General features: G+C 36.1%; 2 protein-coding genes across 2 annotated transcripts; one reads left to right on the top strand and one right to left on the bottom strand.

Moving 5' to 3' along the window:
• The first annotated feature begins 13,190 nt into the window (after window positions 1-13,190).
• LOC138909402 (uncharacterized) lies at window positions 13,191-17,990 on the top strand. The gene is made up of 8 exons (XM_070200602.1): window positions 13,191-13,194; window positions 14,028-14,078; window positions 14,209-14,582; window positions 14,793-15,542; window positions 15,699-15,722; window positions 16,297-16,371; window positions 16,722-17,081; window positions 17,460-17,990. Exons 1-8 carry the CDS (start codon window positions 13,191-13,193, stop codon window positions 17,988-17,990), a joined length of 2,169 nt encoding a protein of 722 aa, XP_070056703.1.
• A 934-nt stretch (window positions 17,991-18,924) lies between these two features.
• LOC138909401 (heavy metal-associated isoprenylated plant protein 37-like) lies at window positions 18,925-22,639 on the bottom strand. The gene is made up of 3 exons (XM_070200601.1): window positions 22,628-22,639; window positions 19,905-20,009; window positions 18,925-19,326 (listed from the first exon to the last, which is right to left on the bottom strand). Exons 1-3 carry the CDS (start codon window positions 22,637-22,639, stop codon window positions 18,925-18,927), a joined length of 519 nt encoding a protein of 172 aa, XP_070056702.1.
• Between the last annotated feature and the right edge of the window lie 627 nt (window positions 22,640-23,266).

Here is a 23,266-nt window from a genome sequence, read left to right as displayed (position 1 = left end):
TGTTGATCATTACCCTAGCTTGATTACCCTAGGCCTTATTTCCTTGGTTTGAAATAAAAGGGTTTTAGTCAGCCCCTAGGATGATCATGATTATAGCTGGTATGTTGGATTTGTTGTCGCCCTCACTCGTGGGTTAGTGGGTGATGAAAACATGTATTTTCCTGAAAAGTGAAACTTTGCACGTTATTATTTTTCCTTTTATTTCCTTACTTTTCTTGTCGTTTTGATTCTCTTCACATAAGTGTATGTTAATTTTTCAGCAACCATGGAAGTCTTTGAAGAAATTTCTTACTTCCGTGATTGGTAGAAAAAATACTGACCGCTGCTCCCATAGATAAGAGATCCTGAAAATATTTTTCATGAAAATTTGGATGGAAAGTGAAAACTCACGGTAAATTTTTATTCTCATGGTTTCCCTTCTCTTTGTTTGTTCCTATACTTTAATGCATATACTTTTTCCCTTTTTTAAGGTTTGCCAATCGTGGCATCAACCCCGCTTTTGTTCCTTCTGCGAGGCTTTCTGTACGTTCTGCACAAGAACATATTTTAAGCATATCTTCCTCCAAGAGAAAGAATTCTAAAGCCCGTGGGTCTGAAGATGAAGATGATATTGAAGAAGGTTACTTAGTGAGGAAACCACGAGTTAGAAGGCGCGTGGTTTCAAATGATGAAGCCCATGACTCTCAAAATTCCCCTCCGAGTTCAATTCCTTTTAGTCTCGTTGATGAGCCAGAGAATGTCTATTTAGATATCTCTGATGAAGATGCTAGTAATTTTGATAACCCCCAAGTCCCATTGACAGGTTCTTTGCCCAAGGTTTTGAGGGTGAAGAAGAATTTGGTCATGTCTCATAAGAGCTGCGAGTTGCCTCTCGTTTGATGATGTCAAGTTGCTCCCACTGTTAATCCCCCTATTTCTTTGCCTACAGTCACCCAGTAGTTGCCTTTGCTGCTGCTTCTCGTGACGGGGTATGAAGAAGCTGAGCTTTCTAGCGGTAGACGGGGTATGAAGAAAGTTCTAATTGAAGTACCCGATGGTAGGAATCTATTGAAGAAGTTTGGATAAGCTGTTGTGTGGTTAAAACTATTGCTTGGTCCCGTGGAAAGAAAAAAGCTCGAGTCTCATAGTTCCTTGACCATGATGAATGACATCATCCATTCTTTTCTCAAGGTATATCTTTACTCTTTTTACTTTCCTCTCCTTCCTTTCATGTTCGTAACTCCCCTTCTTTTGTCTTTTTACAGATCAATTTGACAGGTACGGAGCTTATGAGAAGGATTTCTTCAACAGATCAGCGGGTGATTGAGTTGCGCACCGAGGCTGATAATTGGAAAGAGCAATTCGAAGGACTTCAACTGGAGAAAGACGTTCTTTCTGAGGAGAAGGGAGCTTTAAAACAACAACTGAGGATAATCACCGCCAAACTAGCGGTTTTAAACGCTTCCTCCAATCAAGTTGAAAAAGAAAAGGACAATTGGAATCCTCTTTTGCTAAACAACACTCCAAGGCAACCGAAGAAATAAAAAGCTTGAAAGAGCTCATTAACCAAAAAGAGGAATACGCGGGTGATTTGGTATAAATGCTCACTCAAACTCAAGAAGACATCCGTGTCTCATCGGATAAGAGTCAGTTCCTCGAGAGTTCTCTTACTCCTTTAAAGGCATCTTATGAAGCCTCAGAAACAGAAAAACAAGATTTGAAAGCTGAAATTGAGCAATGGGAGAAGGATTATGAGGCCTTTGACCATAAGTTAACACTTGATGTTAGCTGGTCTTTCCTGAACACCCGCTTTGAGACCCTAATTGAAGCTAGTCAGGAGGGTTTTGACCTTAATGCTGAAATCACAAAGGCTATGGAAGCGATTGACCAAACTCAGCAACGTCAAAGATTCTCAACACCTGAAGATGAAGGTTCTAAAGGTGATGGAGATGGACTTACTCCTGGTAAAGTTGACATTCAAACTTCTTCTTCTCAAGCTGGCCCCTCGTCTCCCATAGATGATGCTCCTTAATTTCTCCTTTGGCTTTTGTGAAAGCAATTTGCCCTTGTTTTATTTTTTGTTGAAACTCTTTTTTCTTTTTCTTTTTTGGATAGTTTTTGTAAGATTTTCTCTCCCCCCCCCCTCCCGTTTTTGGGGTAATGATATAAATATTTCTTTGCTCCATATTATGCTTTCTAATCTTTAAGGTTTTGAGCTTATACTTGCATTAAAAATATTTTAATAAACCGTGTCTTTTAATATGCACGAATTTTTATAAAAGAGAACCCTCTTATATTAACAACACTGATGAAGATGACGTCTCATCTTCATATTGGTGCAAATATATGAAACATAAAGTAGTTTGAGGAAGAGTTATTTCTTAAAACTTTCAAATAAATAATCTTATACAACATTCTCATAACTGCTTTCTTTGTAGCAGGGTTATAAATACGGGTATATTTTCTTGTGATTAAATCTATAGCCTTAACCTAGAATCACGTGGGAGTATTTTGTAGGTTCTTTAACTCTTTACTGCTCATTTTTTCGCGAGCTTGAACGCCTTTGAAATTTTGATGTTTTCTTCAAGGGTTTCTTCAAGGTTTTAACTCTGACTAAACTACGCTTTTTGTGGTGTACATCTTCTTTCCTTGTGTACCCTTCCATATGCATCGCCCCCCAGTATTGGAGTATTGAAGCATAAAATCTCGAACACTAGATTAACTCCTTACTTTTGGTCCTTTTCCTGAAAAAAGGTACATACGGGACTCGGAGGTAATTTTTTAGTTGATGACTGCATAGCCCTTCTTCCATTAGAAATGTTGTAACCTAGATCGAGAATAATTAAGTATTCCGCATGTCTTTCGGGTCTAATATCATAATTTGGTATGGGCCAGATTTTTGCCTATCATCTAAAATAGTTAGTAAAACTTAAATGAACAAAATAAAATCAAACTTGCATGATACATGACCGAGGGTATTAACCTCTATTAGAAGTAATACTTCTTCGAATGGATTGCATTCTAATGAGATGGTAATACCTTGTCGTCCATGGTTTCCAATTCGTACGCTTTTTTTCCAGCAATGCCTTTAACTCTATATGGGCCTTCCCAATTTGGACTCAACTTTCCTGCCTTCGCTACTTTTGTTGATCAAAATACCATTTTGAGGACGAAGTCCCCAATCCTAAAATACCTCAGGTTTGCCTTCCTGTTATAGTATCGTTCAATCATTTGCTTTTGAGCTGCCATTAGAATTAATGCTTCTTCTCTTCTTTCTTCCATCAAATCCAAATTTACTTGCATATCTTCTTCATTTGTTGCCTCATTTGTATGTGTATATCTCGTGCTTGGTTCACCTATCTCAACTGGAATTAGAGCCTCTGTTCCATATACAAGTGAAAATGGGGTTTCTCGTATGCTAGTTTTTGCCGTTGTTTGGTAAGCCCATAACACACCTGGTAGTACTTCTGGCCATTTTTCTTTTGACTCTTCCAATCTCTTTTTTAAGTTGTTGACGATAACCTTATTTGCCGACTCAGCTTATCCGTTAGCCAGTGGGTGGTAAGGTGCCGAAGTGATCCGTTTAATCTGTCAACTTTGAAAAAAATTAGTAATTTTCGCACCTATGAATTGCAGTCCATTATCAAAAATGATCTCCTTTGGGACTCCAAATCGACATATTATATTTCTCTAAAGGAAATCCGTAACTTCCTTTTCTTGCACCTGCTTAAAGGTACCTGCTTCTACCCATTTTGAGAAATAATCCGTTAGAATTAACAAAAAATATACATTTCCCTTAGCTTGAGGCAATGGTCCTAAGATATTCATCCCCCATTTCATGAAGGGTCATGGTGATATAACTGAATACAATAATTTCATCGGTCGATGCATATTATTTAGCACATCGTTGGCATTTATTGCACCTTGCTACAAAGCTTTCTGCTTCCTCTTCCATCTTTGGCCAATAGTATCCCTCTTTTATTAATGTCTTCACCAACGACCCCCCTTCCCCCGGCATGATTGCCACAATGCCTCTCGTGTACTTCTCTCATTATATATTCCGTTTGTGATGGTCCAAGGCAACGTGTTAAAGGTTTACCAAAAATTTTGCGATATAAGTTTCCACAAATTAAGCAATAATGCGTAGCCTTCACCTGTAATAATCACGATTTCTTTTTGTCCTCAGTCAAAATACCATACTGCAAAAAGTTTACAAATTCGTATCTCCAATCCTAAGTTAAATTATTGAAATTTACCTCACTCTTGGTTTGGTCGAGGGCTAAATAAAATAAATATACCACAACAACATTTTCTGTATTTGTTGCATCAGCGACAAACGCGAGATTTGCCAATGCGTCTGCTTCTGCATTTTCCTCCCTAGGTATTTGTACAGCTTTCTATGTCTGGAACTGCCTAAGTAATTTTCGCACTTTTTCGAGTTACTGTTGCATTCATGTCTCTCTTGCCACATAAGTCCCCTGTATTTGATTGACTACTGGCTGTGAATCACTTTTGATCACGATTTGTTCAATACCAAGTTCCCGTGCAAGTTCCAAGTCTGCAATCACAGCTTCACTGCCTCATTGTTAGTAATTGGGTAATATTTTACCGCCTATCTTGTTACTTCTCCCGAGGGTGTAATTATAACAATCCCCAAGCCTGCTCTTTTAACATTTGAGGAAACATTAGTAAACAATGTCCAAGTCCCCGGATTAGTTCCGGTAAATATTTGTAGCTCTTTTCTTGCTAACACATGAGAGTTTATAGTGGTTCTAGGCTTATATACAATATCATATTCACTGAGTTCTATAGCCCATTTAGCTAGCCTTCTTGATAATTCTTGTTTATGCAATATATTCCTTAGTGGAAAAGCAGTTATAACAGAAATAGGATGACATTAAAAGTAAGGTTGTAACTTCCTTGATGACATAATTAAAGCTAAAGAAAGTTTTTCTAAGTGAGGATACCGTGTCACAGCATCTAGTAAAGACTTACTAATATAATAAATCAGAGATTGTTTACCTTTATCTTCACTTACCAATACCGCGCTTACTGCTACTTCTGACATAACAATGTAGATGAGCAATCTCTCTCTGTCTTTTGGTTTTTCTAACAGAGGTGGATTTGATAGATACGCCTTTAAGTCCTTCAGAGCTTGTTGATACTCGCAAGTCCATTCAAACTGATTTTGCTTTTTCAATACTGAAAAGAACTTAAAGCATTTTTCCGATGACTTGGACATAAACCTTCCTAGAGTCGCTATTCTACATGTTAATCTTTGTACTTCTTTCTTGCTCGTGAATACATCTGGTATTTATTCAATAACTTTGATTTGTGCTGGATTTACTTCAATACCCCTATTAGAAACAAGGAAACCTAAAAATTTACCTGAAGTAAAAACTAAAAGCGCACTTTTTCGGATTCAACTTCATGTTTTGCTTGCTGAGAATTTCAAAGGTCTCAACTAAATGTTGAAAATGATCCCCTGCCTATTTTGACTTGACCAACATATCGTCTATGTAGACCTCCATAATTTTATCCAGGTGTTCTTGAAATATTTTGGTCACTAATCTTTGATATGTGGCTCCAACATTTTTCAAATCAAATGGCATGTTTTTATATCAATAAATCCCTTTGTCTATGATAAATGACTTTTTTTCCTCATCTAAAAGGTCCTTTTTATCTGATTATAACCAAAATAAGCAATTAAAAAACATAAAAGCTCATGACCTGCGGTAGAATCAATCAATTGGTCTATATGTGGTAAAAGAAATGAATCTTTAGGACAAGCCTTATTTAAATCAATATAACCTACACAGACCCGCCATTTTCCATTCTTTTTTAGAACCACAACAATATTAGCTAACCAGTTAGGGTACTTTACCTCTCATATTGAACCGATTTTCAGAAAGTTTTGTACCTATTCCTAGATCACTTGATTTTTGAAGGCCCCTTGCTTTCTTTTCTTTTACTTGACAGGTGGGTGTAACAGATCCTCATTTAACTTATGAGTCATTACCTCTGGTGGTATACCTGTCATATCTGAATGTGACCAAGCAAAGCAATCTGCGTTAGCACATAAAAATTCAATTAACCCACTTTTCATTTCTGGGCTCAAATTTGTTCCGATGTAAACTTTTCTATCTAGCCAGTAGACAAATAATATCATAGTTTCGAGCTCCTCCGTGGTTGTTTTAATGTTCTCATTTTCCTCTAGCTCTTGAATCACATTAGGTCTTGAATCCACCTCAGTCTAACCTTGTGTATTTTCAGTTGAGGTATGGACAGGAGCGTCCCCAACTGAATTATTTAATTGCTATTCCATGTCTGCATCATTGGTTGTGTTGTATTTGAAATCACCACTGAATTAATGCTCTGTATAGCCTGTTGATCTCCCCGGATTTATCGGATCCCCCACTGTGAAGGGAATTTGAAAACTTGATGCAACGTGGACGAGACGACATTAATATCATAAATCCATGGCCTTCCCAAGATTATATTATAGGCCATGTCTGCGTCTATTACCTGAAACTTTGTATGTTTGATGACTCATTCGGCAAACGTAGGCAGTACAACTTATCCTTTAGTTACGATGCTTGAATTATAAAATCCAGATAAATACTGTGCCTTTGGAATGACCTTATTATTAGCTTGCATTTCATTTACCACTCTCAGCAAAATGGTATTACTGAGCTACCTGGGTCAATCAAAACACGTTTTACATTAATATCATGTACAAGTAAAGATATTACCAGTGCATCATTGTGAAGAATCATTAAGCCATCTGCATCTTTGTCATCAAACATTATACTGTCACCTTCCAAGACTTGGCGAACTCGTTTCCCGTAAGTGACAGTAACCTTTGAAGTCTTTTTTGCAGCCGCGTACGTTACCCCATTGACTTCATCTCTTCCGATTATGACGTTTACTGTTCTCTTTAGTGATAGAGGCTTTGGGGGGGGGGGGGGGGAGTTCTTTCCTGTTTTTCATGTATAATTGTCTCCCTTTCTCACTGAACATATCAGTAAGATAACCTTACTTCAGTAGATATTCAACTTTCCCTTGCAAAAGCCTGCAGTGTGCTGTTCTACGACCATGGTCATTATGAAACTCGCACTAGAAATCTGGGTTCCTTTTATTTGGATCTGGTCTTATCTCGTTTGGCCATCATACCTTATCTCTCATTCCTCATAGAACAACCACCAATTTAGAGGTGCTGACGTTAAAGCTATAATCTTTTATTCTTGATTGAGTACTGAAATCGTTGCTTCGGGCGTCTCTCTCCTTTTTGAATTTGGAAGAAGAACTCACCTCTTTTTGCCTTGATCTTGAATCAAAGCGTTCATTCTCTTGCTTATGTTGGGAATCTCATTCCGCAGGTACAATGTAAGGCTCGTACCCATTTTTAGCAGACCTTCTCTCTGATTCCGAGTGTCTTGAACCTGGTCTTTCATCTACCCTTGGCTGTGTAACCATATCTTCTTCTATCCGTAGCTTCGTGCTGTATCGATTGTACACATCATTCCAAGTCATTGCACGAAACTCCTGCAAACTTTCTTTAGCCTCATCATGGCTTTTGAACTTTTCTCGATCAAGTTGCTTGCAAATGCTATAGCCGCCCAGTTATCAGGTACTCCCGGCAGCATCATTCTCTCACGTTGGAATCTATCAACAAATTCTCTGAGCAATTTTGTAGTCCCCTGTTTAACTTTGAAGATATCTTCCATCCCTTTTTCAACTTTCTAAGCTCCCGAATGCGCCTTTATAAATGAATCTGCAAGCTCAGTAAAATAATCAATTGAGTTTTCAGGTAAGAGTGAATACCATGTTAACGCCCCTTTTGTAAGAGTTTAGCCAAATTTCTTAACCAAAACTGAAATCATTGCCTTTCATGCCTGTAGTGAACGCAGTAATGTGAACCCGAGGGTCGGATGTCCCGTCTTATTTAGGAATATCAGGCATTTAAATTTTTTGAGAATTGGCAAAGGTGGTGCACTTGGCTTCCAGGGTTGTTGTGAATACTTGTCAATATCCATACCTTTGATCACATCAGGCATGCCAGGTATTTGTTCTATACACTCATTTTTCTCCTTCAACTGTTTCTCCATAGTTAGTACTAAATTTTATAAACTGGAATTATTTGGTGTACTTGACCCCCCATTGCGAGATTCATTGGGCATCTCTCCACATCTAGAGTTATCAAGTCTTGAACGCGGATGTTTCAAGGTGGTATTAACTGGTGGTGGATTTTGTGCTGCGTTGGGTAATCCTCTAGCAAAAGCATGCAGTGCTTCGTTCAAGTGCTGCGCAATCAACTGTTTCAAAACATCTTGCTCAACGGTATGGTCATCTCAATGTTATCCATCAGTGCACGAAGCAGACCTTTCAGGTGAAATTTCTCGTGAGTACTGAGGAGTAGTTACGGGTGTGTGATGTGGTGGAGTTCCACCTTGTTGATTCAGCTGGTTGTTCCCGTTAGCAGTAGACATATTAGTTGCTAAAAATGAAGTTTAGAAAGCGAACAGATTATCAGATTTCTAGTATCGGAACCATTTTATTTAACCCCAAAATAGATTTTTCAGTCAAAATTAATATCAAGAAGAAATCGGATTATTGATAACCAAAATTACTTCACTTTCTTGGTAATTTGAAGAATAAAAAGAATAATGGAAATAATAGACAAGGAATGAGAACTTAAAGTAGAACGTTAATTTCTCCTAGAATTGAGGTTTGAACCTTTTGAATAAAGTAAAAGACTAATTGCATATATTGATAAAAATTCAGATGCCTTTACAAATAAGGATTGAGCCCTTATATAAGGATACATAATTATAACGATTTCCATACTTAATTCTAGATTGTTAATGATATTAATTACCTTGATTGCCCGTTATCACATATAATTATAACAATGCCATTAATGACTGAGGATTCTTCATAAACATGATCAATGTCAATTTCTCTTCCTTATTTATAATAGTTTTATGAACCTTCCCTCTTTTTGGTCTTCATCCATTCTGTACTTATTTCTTCTTTTTCAGCTGTTAGGTCTAGTACCTTTTCTGGCAAAACACCGGGGGTATTCCGCTCGTACCTTTTCAATTCTTTTAATTTACTTAACTAGATTTGTCACTTGTCACTTTGCTGATAATTCACGTGTCATACTTTTTTCCCACCAATACAGTGGGGACTCTCCGTCACGAATTTGAATTTAATCAGATTCTAATGTCGATACCGAACATCGAATTGAAAAAAAAAACTCGTAAACGGCCATAAGGAGCATCATTTTCCTCCTTTCCGTCCCCCACTTTACCCAGGACCTAGCCCATGAACTAACACCACTATCATCGTTGCACTTTGGGCTCCCTAAGAAGCCTAAGAAACCAGGCCTTGTCGAGTGCGAATCATTAGGCCAAACTAATGGGTCAAATTTATGTAGAAATAGCGCTCATTGGCCTATGTTACACCCCTGTTTTAGAAAATTAGTCATTGTTATGAAGTTACAAATTTTACAAGTAAAATTCCAAGACTTTCAATTACGGTTATTTCAATAACAGAAGCTGAAAAGTAGCTATCTGTGAATTTTATACTTTCTTGTCTCTTACTAATGTCCTTCTACTAATCATGTACTGAGATAATCAGACGCAATTCTTCATCGAAATGAAGAAAAATTGATTATCACAAACTTCGTAATAAATAATTTTTCTAGACAAAATTTCGATGGTTAATGAAGGGATCGGTGTTATAGTTAGTTGATATATAACTTATGACTGCACCATTGATACATATATAACTTATGACTGCACCATAGATGCAAGGTTCCGATCCTATCAAAATCATTCTATCCTATCTTCTCATCCCCTTTTATTTATAGAACCATAAAAGAATTTTTAAAAGGTATTAAAAGGATAGTCAAACAGAGAGAGTTCATAAATTGAATAGAAAGCGGAAAAGGGGTTGAAAACTAATATTAGGTTTATTAGCCATAAGTACTAGGCTTTCCATTACTTTATAAGTGTATCTTTACTTCTTTCGTTGGTAGGTACAAAATTAGTGGTCTACGTCTATATTGCTCGGACTCCGAAAATATTATTGGGGGCGTGTTGGATCCTCTAAAAATAGTGAATTTTTGGAGAATCCGACACTGGTGCGACCTCATTTTGGAGAGTCCACGCAACATAGGTCTACGTTGTACGATAAATTTCATTAATGACTACATGCAGATAGGTTATTTGGTAAATATTTAATGAAACACCCTAATTGGTCGCCTCATTTAATTGGTACTCACTTTTTAAAACAAATTTAACTTGTACCTTATATTTAGGAAATTTCAGATATCTTTTTCTTCTTCTCGATTGTTGCTTCTTCATTGCTGCTTCCTCTCTCCTCCTCCTTTTTTCCCTTCCTTGTCTAAAAACTGAGATTCAAACTTTGACTTAGTACTTTTATGTAGTGGAGATATCGAAAGCCACCATTTTTGAACCTAGAGAAAACTTGTTCGATAATGACCTCGTTGAAACTAACGAAACATACCTCTGAAGTTGCATTGAAAAAATAAACGAACTTCAGATTCAATTATGAAGTTGCATTGAATAGATAGCAGAACTTCAAATTCGATTATGAAGTTGCATTGAAGAAATAGAAGAACTTTAGATCTGATTCTGAAGTTGTACTTTGAAGAGACAGAAGAGCTTCATATTCGATTCTGAAATCCCAAGTTTGTGAATTCTGAAGTGATTAAACGCGAAATCTGAAGTGTGTTCCGAAGTGAGTAAATTTTATAAATTTTTGTGGAATGTGTTTGTATGACTTCAATGTTGGCCCTCAATTCAGGTATATCTACACTTCTGTAGAAGCATTTGGGCCTTTAAGGGGATGTTAATTGAAAAAATACACGATACGTCAAACATAACACTATATTCACCATTAATAGCTACATTTTCAGCAAATTTACCATTAGTAGATATATTTAAATTTTATAGCATTCATGAAACAAGAGATTAATTATTTTGAACTGAAACAAGATTTAATTGGTTAGAGCGCCCGCTTAATTAGCGGATGTATTGAGTTCGACTCTCAACGGTAGCATTTTATTTTTCTATATTTCACCTTCGCAACGAATACAATCGATACAAGTTATATCTTTTATATACATCCTTGCATTTCGCCTTGGTTGCAATTGATACATGTTGTATTCACTACGCGAATGAATACGTGCAAACAAAATACAACTTATACAGGTTGTATTCGTTACGCGAACGAATACAGTTGACACATGATGTATTTGTTGCGCGTCTCACTACAAGTGATGCAAGTTGGTAACAATTGAACAGTAGTTACGAATGATAATTAGACAAACTATAGTTACTAGACTCTAAACTATAGCGCTTGTCCAAGTCCAACGCTATCTGAGCCTAATTTTATATCTGACTCATGGGCCTAATTTTATATCTGACTCAGCTCTCCAATAATGGATGGAAAAATGTAGAAATGGCACAAATAGCCGGTTTGAGCATCCTATTTACACCATAATCAGTTTTTTAAAATTATTTAACGTTTAGCCAATTTTGGCAAACATTAAACCTTCGAATCTGAAGTTTTAAACTGCCATTGTCTAACTTCATATTTGAAGCGAAGGTCTGAAGTTTGAACTGCTAAATCTAAACTTTAGACCTTCAATTGAGTTTGAATTGCATTCAAACTTGCCCGGCATTGGCTGTGCCTAACTTCAGACATGTAATTGAAATTTTAGGCTTAGTAGTGTGAATATGATTTTGACGTGGCTAAACTTTAAAACTTCGTAAAGTTACTTTAAATAATAGACCTAGAAACGACTATTTCTGCATCTCAGGAAAAAGGATGAATGGGGCTCGAAATTTGTGTTTGATTTGTAACCTTTTTGTATAACACTTGACTTCTTAATGATGTTTGGATTTAAATTGATTTTAGAGAATATATCTATCTAAAACAGAAACCACTCTTGTTTACATTAAAAATTATAACTAATTTTCCAAAATATAAACCAACACGAATCAGTTTTTCAAAACTAAATTGTTTTAGTTTCTAAGGACAATTTAATCCAATGGTTTGTTTTTAGAGAAATACTGTTGTTGGTGCTCAAATGTTTCTGAGTCACTGCGGAAGATGCTTTTTTACCTTGGGATCTATGGCGGAAATTCAATGAATATGTATAAATTATTAATTTAGAATTCATTAACTTAAAAGGATTATAATCCGAACCCATAAGGTTCAAATCCTATCTTCGCCTCTTGGCCTATGTGGTGTCTCTTTGTTGTGTAAATGTATACGCGACTCGAATCGTCTTGCCTATTTACTTTGTGGGCGTTTGGACATTAGAATTGTGAATTCCGGAAAAAAGTAAAAAAATATATTCAAGTAAATGATATTTAAAAATTAAAGTTGTGTTTATTTTTATAGCCAAACTGATTTCGAAAAAAATAAAATAAAAATCGAAAAAAGTGAAATCTGTTTTACGTCCAAACGGGCCATTAGTTGCTCAGGCTCGAAGATGAATTTGACATCTAGATTTAAGGACACACAAATTTTTTAATTCTTCTTGAAAATTATTCGAAGGAACAGAGAATCTAATCCAAACACAATCTGTAACCTAGTCTACACCAGCATAGCAGTTATAAAAGTATTTTTCAAGCAAATGTTGTACATTGTTACAATTTATTCTTTCACAAAATTAAGCCAAAAACAAAATCCAATTCACCTAAGTCTTCATCGATATGCTATTCAAAATTAGAAATAACTTCAGGTTGACTATGCTATTCAAAAAGCATATAATAATATTATACTTTCCCACTACTGAATGTCATGGTTGAAACAAAGACAATTATACAACTAGAGCCATAATTGTATTAATAACCAGTAGCTGGAGGAACAAAAGGAGACCTATTGTACATCATCTGAGGTTGTTGCATAGCATGCCTGTTGTATATCTTTGATGTTGGATTGTGCTGGTGATAACTATTAGTAGTTGTAAATCCAGCTGAAGATCCTTGTACAATATTGGATGAACTTGAAATCCTCTAATTCCCATTAAGTTGGAATTATTATTTCCTCCACTCAAAATAGCAGCAACATTATTGTTAGTCCCATTCCCTTGAAAGCCAGCAAGATTGACCTTTGAACCACCCCCTAATTGTGCACTATTCATATTGATTACTCCCTCCATTTCAATTTAGATGGGTAATTTGACTCGGCACAGAGTTTAAGAAATGAAAAGAAATCTTTTGAAACTTGTGGTCTTAAAAACTTAAGGGATAAAAACTTTGTGGGACCATGACTTTTGTGTGGTTATAAAAGCTTCCCATTAAAGGTAAAATGGGTAAAATGAAGAGTTTAAAATTGAATTATTTCTAAATTTAGAACTGTGTCATTTATTTTGGAATAGACTAAAAAGGAAAGTACATCATCTAATTTGAAACGGAGGGAGTACTTTCATTGCCATGTTCTGATTTGGAATTACTACTTTCTTGCTAGCATTAACATTTCCATTGTTGGGAGTGTTAGCATTGATAAAGGAAAAGGGCTGGCCCAATAGTAGTGTCTTACATACCCGACCCAGCCCAATTGTATTTTTTCACTTTTCTCTAGCTTAGTTCTCATAGGTTTATTACTGAAAATATAAATAGACTTTTTGTAATATACATAAGACAATGAAAAATAAAAAAATCAAGGGTCTCTTTCTACCGACTCTTTTTCTCTCTCTTTCTCTTCATCCATTCTAGGGTTTTCATCTCTTCTTTTCTACCATAGCTCGCAGATCTTCGAGTTAACACGGTATCAAAGCAGGAATTCTGATTCCTCTCATCACGAGCTTCACTCTGACGTTACCCTCTCTCTGAGTTTTCATCGATTCGATCTTCGATTGATCCAGAACGACGAAAATATCGAACAACATTTTCCATTGGTAATTTTTGGGGATTTCATCACCTGTCGACTGCTAGTACACTCATAATGTCGGACTTCTCGGATTTTCTCAGATTCCTCACTTGATTTTGTCAAATTTATTTTCCTAGGGTTTATACTTCACAGAAGACTCTTCTTCTTCAAGTTTCAGAAGAAGGCTGGTAATATCCTTCTCGCTTTCAACTGTAAAATTGCTTAGATTTTGGTTGCGTGTTATAGCATATGTTCAGAAAACTACCTCTTTTGCTGTGTTATAGATATTATCGTCTGTGTTGTTCTGATTCAATTCAGTTGAGTTTCATGCTATGGTTAGCGTTATGGATAATATTTCATCACGTAGTAGCACAAGTTCTGATGGTTTCACACCTTTTACACTGGATTCGTCTCATCCACTGTACGTACACTCTTCTGATAGTCCTGATAGTCAATTGGTAGTTGTACCTTTCAATGTGTGTGGCTTTGTGCTTTGGAGAAGTAGCATGCTCACTTCTCTATCTGCAAAGAACAAGTTAGGGCTTTTAGATGGTAGAGTTTCCCAACTTTCACCAGACTCCCCATATTATCTATACTGGGAGAGGTGCAATGACATGGTTAAGGCATGGATCACTAACTCTGTGTCTAGGGATATTGCAACCAGTGTCATGTGTCTTAAGACTGCAAGGGAAGTATGAAAAAATATTAACGATAGATTTGGCCAGTCAAATGGATCCAAATATCTCCAAATTCAAAGAGAGATTAGCACAACTACTCAAGGCTCTTATGATATTGCCACATACTTTACCAAGTTTAGGAATCTATGGGATGAGTTAAATTCCTCTTATGTGGGTCCTGCCTGTTCATGTGGAGCTCTTCCAAAGTTCATAGAGGATTAACAGTTATTCCAGTTCCTCAATGGTCTAAATGATTCATACTCTACTGTGAAAAGTGCCATCATGATGATGAATCCTCTCCCTCCAATAAACAAGGCTTATTCCTTATTACAACAGGATGAGAGTCAAAAGGAAGCTCTCTCCAATGTTTCTAACTTCTCTGGTGATTCTACTTCTTTTTTTGTATCACCTGCTCAATCACCCAACACCAGAAATTGCACTCAAAGGGTAAATTTTGAATCTAGAAAGAATGTCAATGGTGTTTCTAGCAAATATTGTAAGAAACCTGGATACACTGTGGAAAAATATTACAGACTTCATGGGTTTCCCCCTGAGTTCAAGTTCACAAAGAACAAGAAGTTTGCATCCTGTGTCCAAGGTGACATACCTCATCCTCAGTCATCTCCTGCTATCAATCAGTTTCTAGGGAATTCTTCTCCAATTCATGGCTTTACTAAAGAACAATATCAGCACCTCTTGATTATGTTTCAACAAGTTCATGTCTCTCCTGGTACTATTCTCAACAATCCTTCTATTGAGGACTCTCGTTTTGCTCATTTTGCAGGTTTGTTTACTGCCTATGATGTAGAATCTGTAGACTCTCATGTGTGTGCATCATCACAGACTAATGTGGATCCTTGGATCTTAGATTCAGGGTCCACTAATCACATGACTCTACACAAACACTTACTTCATGATATTATGCCTTTAGTTAGACCTTTCCTTGTTACCTTACCAAATGGTTATAAAGTAAAGGTTATATCAATTGGGTCCTAACACCTGAGACATGATATAACCCTTCTCAATGTACTTCATGTACCTTCTTTCCATTTCAACTTAATATCTATACATCAACTCATTACCCAACTTGACTGTATAGCAGTACTTACCAAGTTCCATTGTTCTTTACAGGGCCCTTCTCTGAAGAGGCCACTGGTAATTGGTAAGGTTGTTGGCAGACTCTACTACCTACATCCCGATGCAGACCTATTTCCCACTCCAACCCCTGCTTTGTCATCCCATGCTACTACACCTTGTATAGATTCTAGTTTTACTATAGGTTCTATTACTTGTAATAAGCCTGCATCAATTTCTCAGTCTGTACTTCCTTTACCTAAATATAATCAGACTTCTATTGTCAATAAGATGGATTTGTTTTGGCATCAAAGACTAGATCATATGCCCTTTCATAAAATGCAATCTATTCCTTTCTTATCGGATAAAGTATCCAACAAATAAAATTTTATATGTCCTATATGTCCTATGGCTAGACAACAAAGGCTGCCTTTTTATGACAGTACAATTCATTTCACTAAACTTTTTTAACTAGTTCACATTGACATTTGGGGCCCATATAACACTAAAACTTACAATGGATTCAAATATTTCCTTACCTTAGTTGATGATTACTCTAGAGTCACTTGGACTCACATCCTTTCTTCCAAAAGCAATGCCTTATCTATCTTAAAAGCTTTCACTTCTATGGTAAAAGTACACTTTAACTCTTCAGTTCACACTTTCAGATCAGATAATGCTTATGAACTTGGCAGTTGTGTTGAGGCTGCCACCTTCTTTGCTTCTCAAGGTATATTACACCAAACCACCATTCTCCATACTCTACAAAAAAATAGTGTTGTGGAGAGAAAACACAAATATTTATTAGAGGTTTCAAGAGCCCCTTTGTTCCAATCTAAACTACCACTGATATTTTGGGGTGACTGTGTTTTGACTGCCACTTATCTTATAAATAGGATGTCCTAACCTCTTTTGCTCAAAGTTTCTCCTTAAAAAACATTGCATGGATGTCCACCATCTTATGACTACTTGAGGTCTTTTGGTTGTATATGCTTTGCCACCTCTCCTAAGGCTGGTAGGAATAAGTTTCAATCTAGAGCTATTTCTTGTATCTTTCTAAGTTACCCTTGTGGTAATAAGGGTTATAAGTTGTTGAACATGTCTAATTCCTCAGTGTTCTACTCTAGGGATGTAATATTCCATGAACATATTTTTCCTTATTCTTCCTCTTCCTCACCTTCTCTTTCTTCTATTTTACCTTCACCATTTGTGGACATCCCATCTCACCCTATTTCTTCTCCTGCCATTACTCCTTTTGTTGTCATTCCTCTTTCAACTTCTACTCCACTCATCTCTCCTGCTATTCCTCCTACATCTACTACTACACCTGATGCTCCTCCTTTAAGAAAATCCACCAGAACTGTTACACAACCTGCTTATCTCAAAGACTCTGTATGTTCTTCTGCCAACTCCAATCTTTCTACTTCTACTCCTTCTAAGGTTCTACCTAGTGAAGCACACATGCATGAGCCTCAATTCTACCAGCAGGCTGCCTCTCATCCTACCTGGTAGGAGGCTATGCTAAAATAATTCAATGATCTTAAAGCAAATCAAACTTGGGACATTGTTTCCCTTCCTCCTCATAAAAAGGCTATTCCTTGTAAGTGGGTCTATAAGATCAAACAGAGGGCAGATGGATCTGTTGAGAGATACAAGGCCAGGTTGATTATTAGGGGTGATACTCAGAGGGAAGGCATTGACTTTACTGAGATTTTTTCCCCTATTATCAAGCTCACCACTATCAAGTGCCTGCTGACTCTTGCCATCAAGAGATGATGGATTGTGTTCCAATTGGATGTTAACAATGCATTCCTCCAGGGTGATCTTCATGAGGAGGTTTATATGAAGATACCTCCAGGTCTTAATGTCACTTCTTCTTCCTCTCCCATTCCTTTGGTTTGCAAACTCAAGAAGTCATTATATGGCCTTAGGCAAGCCTCCAGACAGTGGTTTTCAAAACTGTCTGAAGCGTTGCTCTCTAGATGCTACATTTCAAGTCTGAATGATTACTCCCTCTTCACCAAGTCTTCTTTTGGTTCTCTAGTGGTTCTGGCAGTATATGTTGATGACATACTTTTGGCTGGAGATGACCTCACTGAAATGAACTCTTTGAAATCCTATTTGGATGATCAATTTAAGATTAAGGATTTGGGGTCAGTACATTACTTCTTGGGGCTGGAAATCACTACTCATCCTCAGGGCTATCTCATGAGCCAGCACAAGTACACATTTGATCTTCTCACTGAGTTCAATTGTCATCATTTCTCTCCACTTGTGACTCCTCTATATCCTTTTATTAATCTCACTTTGGACATGAGGGATCCTCTTCCTGATCCTAGTCTTTACTGAAGACTTATTGGGAAACTCAAATTTTTAAAGCATACAAGGCCTGATATATCTTTCTCTGTCCAACACCTGAGTCAATTTCTTTAGCAACCTCAGGTCCCTCACATGCTGGCTGGCCTACATGTTCTTCGATATCTCATGAATGATCCTTCTCAGGGAGTTCTTCTCTCCAATTCTTCTGATTATTCTCTTGCTGGCTATTCTGATTCTGATTGGGCCTCTTGTGCCATCTCTCGAAAGAGTGTTACTGGGTTTTATGTGACTCTTGGTGGCAGTCCCATCTCTTGAAAAAGTAAGAAGCAGCCCATTATTTCTTTATCTTGAGCTGAAGCTGAGTACAGGGCCCTCAGAAAGGTGGCTGCCTAGATATCTTGGTTGATTAGACTTCTTGGGGATCTTGGACTATCTATTAACAGTTATGTTCCAATCTATTGTGACAGCCAGACTGCTCTTCATATTTCCAAAAATCCAATTTTCCATGAATGTACTAAGCATATTAAGATTGACTGCCATTATGTTCGTGAATGCTTGAATTCTGGACTAATTTCTCTGCATTTTGTTTCCAGTACCAATCAGTTAGCTGACATCATGACAAAGGCTTTGTGTGGAAAACTTCATCACAATATTCTTGGCAAGCTTGGTGTGTGTTCATCCTCTAGCTTGAGGGGGGTGTTAGCACTGATAAAGGAAAAAGGGCTGACCCAATAGTAGTGTCTTACATACCCGGCCCATCCCAATTGTATTTTTTCATTTTTCTTTAGCTTAGTTCTCATAGGTTTATTACTGAAAATACAAATAGACTTTTTGTAATATACATAAGACAATGGAAAATAAAAAAATCAAGGGTCTCTTTCGACTGACCCTTTTTCTCTCTTTCTCTTCATCCATTCTAGGGTTTTCATCCCTTCTTTTCTGCCATAGCTCGCAAATCTTTGAGTTAACAGGGAGTGGCAATATTAGCTGCTGATATTGCTTTCTTTGCATTGTTTACTTCTGCATTTTTTTGCTCAAGAATTGCTATTTGTTGGTTTGCTTCCTCTCTAATAAAGTTCATCTCTTCCTCAGCATAATCTTCCTCCTCATCTTCATCAAGATTATAATCATCTTCCTCTTCTCCTATAAAGTTCAAAACTTGTTGGTTATTATTGAGGTGGGATTCAAGATCCTTAATCTGATTTTGCTTTTGATTTTTGTTGTCCTTTCCATCTTTGATGCAGTTGGGGTTCTGTTTCTGGTTATGATTAGTTTTTTGAGACCAAAGCTGAGCATCTTTACCACCTCTAATCAATTTCTTAATTAGAGTTTCTGAATCTACAGTTTCAGAAACTATGACTTTTTGCTGCTCAGTGTCTATGTTTACTTGGTAAACACATGTCAAAAGATGATAAACAATAAAACAAGAAAATTATAAGGAAACAATTAGGATAAAGGTTAATAAATATTCCCTATGTTTTAATTTATGAGGAGTGTTCGATTTGGCCGAGTAAAAAAATAATTCATTTGTGCAACTATAAATCATTTCATTAACGTAAAATAAAAAGTTTACTATTAAATTATATTTAAATATTTAAATTTAAAATGTGTGTCACCTAAAATGAAATAGAGGGATTTGAAATCAACCTTTGGACTGCCTTAAAGACTCCTAAAGACTCTTTAGTTTTCACTAATTAATGGAAAACAAAATATTTTCAAAAGATTAAACTCCACAAGAAACTCTTACTAAAGATCGTAAAATTTCAGTATTTTCTTGACTTGCACAATCGAAGTTTAATCTCTGGAAAATTATCAAGCCATTTGAAGACACTCTAAGAAGTCATACTAGTATTCTCTCCCCTCTATTTTTTTTAATAAGAAGAATATTATACTCTTAAATAGAAGAGTAATAAGATTATTACTAGTACAAAAGAGCCAAAATACCAAGAAAAAGACAATGAGAAAAGCAAAACCTTCAATTTTTTGAAGAAGCTTCTTCACTTTCTGCTTGCACCCATTACAATATATGTTCACTCGAAGAACACAGGTCTGCAAAAAGGGAATTAAGGAAAGATAAATATTAAAAAAAGGTGGAGAAGAGACAAGAGAAGCAAACATAGAACCAAAATAATAATTTACAGAAGAAAAATCACAAGCCAACTTTATGGTACACTGGTAGAACATGGTCTTGAGATAGAGAAATATACCTGGATTTTTAGGAGCTTAAAATCTTAATCTTGAGTCATTTCTTCAGTGCAGTTTCAACAGAATGATCTGCTACAACAAGTAGTAGCAAATATAAACAACGCTTAAAAGTTATATATACAATGTGGAAAAGAGGTGTTGTTATTTCACGGGAGTCTTAAAAGTTATACCTCCAATTATTTTAACTTGACATGGAGTTTAAGAGAAAAGAACGACTTTTAAAACGTGTGGTATTAAAAGTTTTGTGGGGTCATGACGTTTGTGTGATTATAAAAACTTTCATTAAGGATAAAATAAAAAGTTTAAAGTTGAATTATTTTCAATTATAAAAATATGTCAATTTCTTTTGAACGAAATAATAAAGAAAATGTATTATCTAAATTGAAACGGGAAGGTGTACGTTTTTTACTATGAAAAAGCATAAATACTTTCTTTTTCACTCATCTTGAGTTCCTCTTATTTAAAGGAAAAACAAAAAATTGAGGAAAAAGTGTCTTGAAAAGGGGTTAAAATAAAAAGTGGCAGTAAATGCCAAGACAGAAAAGAGAGATGAAAAGTCAGAAGAAGAAGATTGGAGTACTATAAATTGTAGGGGAAAGAGGAGAAAACAAGGGGGAGATTGGAGTACTATAAAAAAAAAAGAGGGGTGAAGAGTATAGGAGTTCAGAACCTAAATGTGATTTTTTTAGACTTAAATGATCGAAATGAGTGAAAAGAAATATTGTGATCAAACTATATATAGCGCCCTTTTAAAGGGCGCTATACCTTAACGTAAGCGCCATTTAAAAGGGCGCTATATATGAAGTTGATTAGATGTCCAGGTATAACGCAGTTTATTAAGGCGTTATATGTATAGCGCCTTAATAAACGACGCTATTTCCCTTCAAATATCCGTCCCTTCCCTTTCCCCCGTTACAGAAGCAAAACAACCCCCCTCCCCAAACCCATTTTTAAATCAAACTAGCGGCCCCCCCATTAACTACCCAAAAACATTCGAGTGGACCCCATCCATCCCACAAAAAGTAAAGATTATTGGTCCCACATCCTAGCTAAGCCTTCTCTCGTTGTGGGTTGCTCGTTTCGGATTCAAATATTCAACTTTACAAAAAACATAGATCAAGGTATTCCGATTTAGATTTTGTCGAAACTCGTATAATAAGTGCATATTAGTTGTTTTAAATGTGTTCTATGTTGTTTTGTATTTTTTTTTACGATTAAACTGATATGTTATTTTTATCCGGACTAAGATATTAGTGTGCTAAAAAAATATGAAAAAATTGAGAAATTATTATTATTTGTTAAAATAAATATTAATAAGTTACTTTTTACTGTTGTATATGTATTTTCGTGAATATTTTGTGATTAAATGTATTTATTATTTTTATCTAGTTTAGATTATTTATTTGGTTAAAGACTAGTAATATAGTACCCTTTTAGCGTAATATCCCTATAGTTATTGAAATTAATCATTTAAGTATCTCTTATACCCAAAAATACGTCAAAATAGCTGATAGATCAAATACAAACTCTGTTCAATTCTAGTCAACGATCGTAAGAAAATAACATGAGAAAATAATAATATTTTCCGGATATCTTGGTGCTACTGGGCCTCAAATATCGAGCCCGGAACCCATTTGTAAATGTTTAATAATTAAAGCTTGTATAATTATAAAATTAATTATTTAATTTTATTATAGTAAAAAATAAGTGAGTAACAAACAAACTTATAAAATAAAACATGTAAAATAATAAAACTATATATACATTAATAAAACTAACACATACAAGAATTCCGGATATCTTGGTGCTACTGAGCTTCAAATATCGAGCCTGAAACCCATATGTGAATACTTAATAATTAAATATTATATAATTATAAAAATTAATTATTTTATTTACAAACAAACATATAAAATAATAAAACTAACATGTAAAATAATAAAACTAACACATACAAGAATTCAGGATATCTTTGTGCTACTGGGCCTCAAATATCGAGCTTGGAACCATATGTGAATATTTAATAATTAAATATTATATAATTATAAAAATTAAGTATTTTATTTACAAACAAACATATAAAATAATAAAACTAACATGTAAAATAATAAAACTAACACATACAAGAATTCAGCATATCTTGGTGTTACTGGGCCTCAAATATCGAGCCCGAAACCCATATGTGAATACTTAATAATTAAATATTGTATAATTATAAAAATTAAGTATTTAATGTACAAACAAACATATAAAATAATAAAACTAACATGTAAAATAATAAAACTAACACATACAATAATTCAGGATATCTTGGTGCTACTGGGCCTCAAATATCGAACCTGGAACCCATATGTGAATACTTAATAATTAAATCTTGTATAATTATAAAAATTAATTATTTAATTTACAAACAAACATATAAACTTATAAAACTAACATTTAATTAATGTTGTTTAATTTACAGTAGACGACATGGAGGTTCTGCCTATACATCTCGGACCTTCCAACGATGAGCTACTGTCGTTACAGGGCGATCATAGGTCCTCCCACATATGGGAGGGAGAGTTACTGGCCCAGACTCTCTGCGTCAGGAGAGTGGACGGCATGTGGAACTTTCTGAAGGGCAAAGTTCACCATCCCCGTGTAGTCAGACGCCTACAGGATATGGGCTTCTATAAGATTTTGGAGATCGGGCGGCTGCAGCTCGATTGGTCTTTGATCATGGCCCTAATGGAGCGGTGGCGACCGGAAACACACACATTCTACTTGCCCATTGGCGAGGCCACCATCACACTGCAGGACGTGGAGGTTATATATGGGTTGCCCGTTGATGGACACCATGTTGCTCTGCCGCAGGCCATGAGAGAGCTGACAGGTGGGCAGTACCTGGACATCCTGCAACAGCTCAGTGGTTTCCGGCCACAGGAGGAGACTGCACTAGCTGGGGCCAGTCGTCTGCAACTGACGACTATCTGAGACCATCTGGAGGTATTGCACCCTGACATCACAGGCGATACACCAGAGCTGCATATTCACTGGTACACGAGGTTGCTGTTGCTCCTTATGTTTGGAGGGGTCTTGTTCCTGAATACTTCGGGGAA

This window comes from Nicotiana tomentosiformis, chromosome 4 (genome assembly GCF_000390325.3).
Source record: "Nicotiana tomentosiformis chromosome 4, ASM39032v3, whole genome shotgun sequence".
Taxonomy (NCBI): domain Eukaryota; kingdom Viridiplantae; phylum Streptophyta; class Magnoliopsida; order Solanales; family Solanaceae; genus Nicotiana; species Nicotiana tomentosiformis.
This window is presented reverse-complemented; position numbering and strand designations above follow the sequence as displayed.

Coding starts and splice junctions, on each gene's coding strand:
- LOC138909402 (XM_070200602.1), top strand. Junction 15,723..16,296: donor CTTCTCTGAAGAGGCCACTG/GTAATTGGTAAG, acceptor TTAACTCTTCAG/TTCACACTTTCAGATCAGAT. Junction 16,372..16,721: donor CACCTTCTTTGCTTCTCAAG/GTATATTACACC, acceptor TGTGGTAATAAG/GGTTATAAGTTGTTGAACAT.
- LOC138909401 (XM_070200601.1), bottom strand. Junction 19,327..19,904: donor TTCTCATTGTCTTTTTCTTG/GTATTTTGGCTC, acceptor GACACTGAGCAG/CAAAAAGTCATAGTTTCTGA.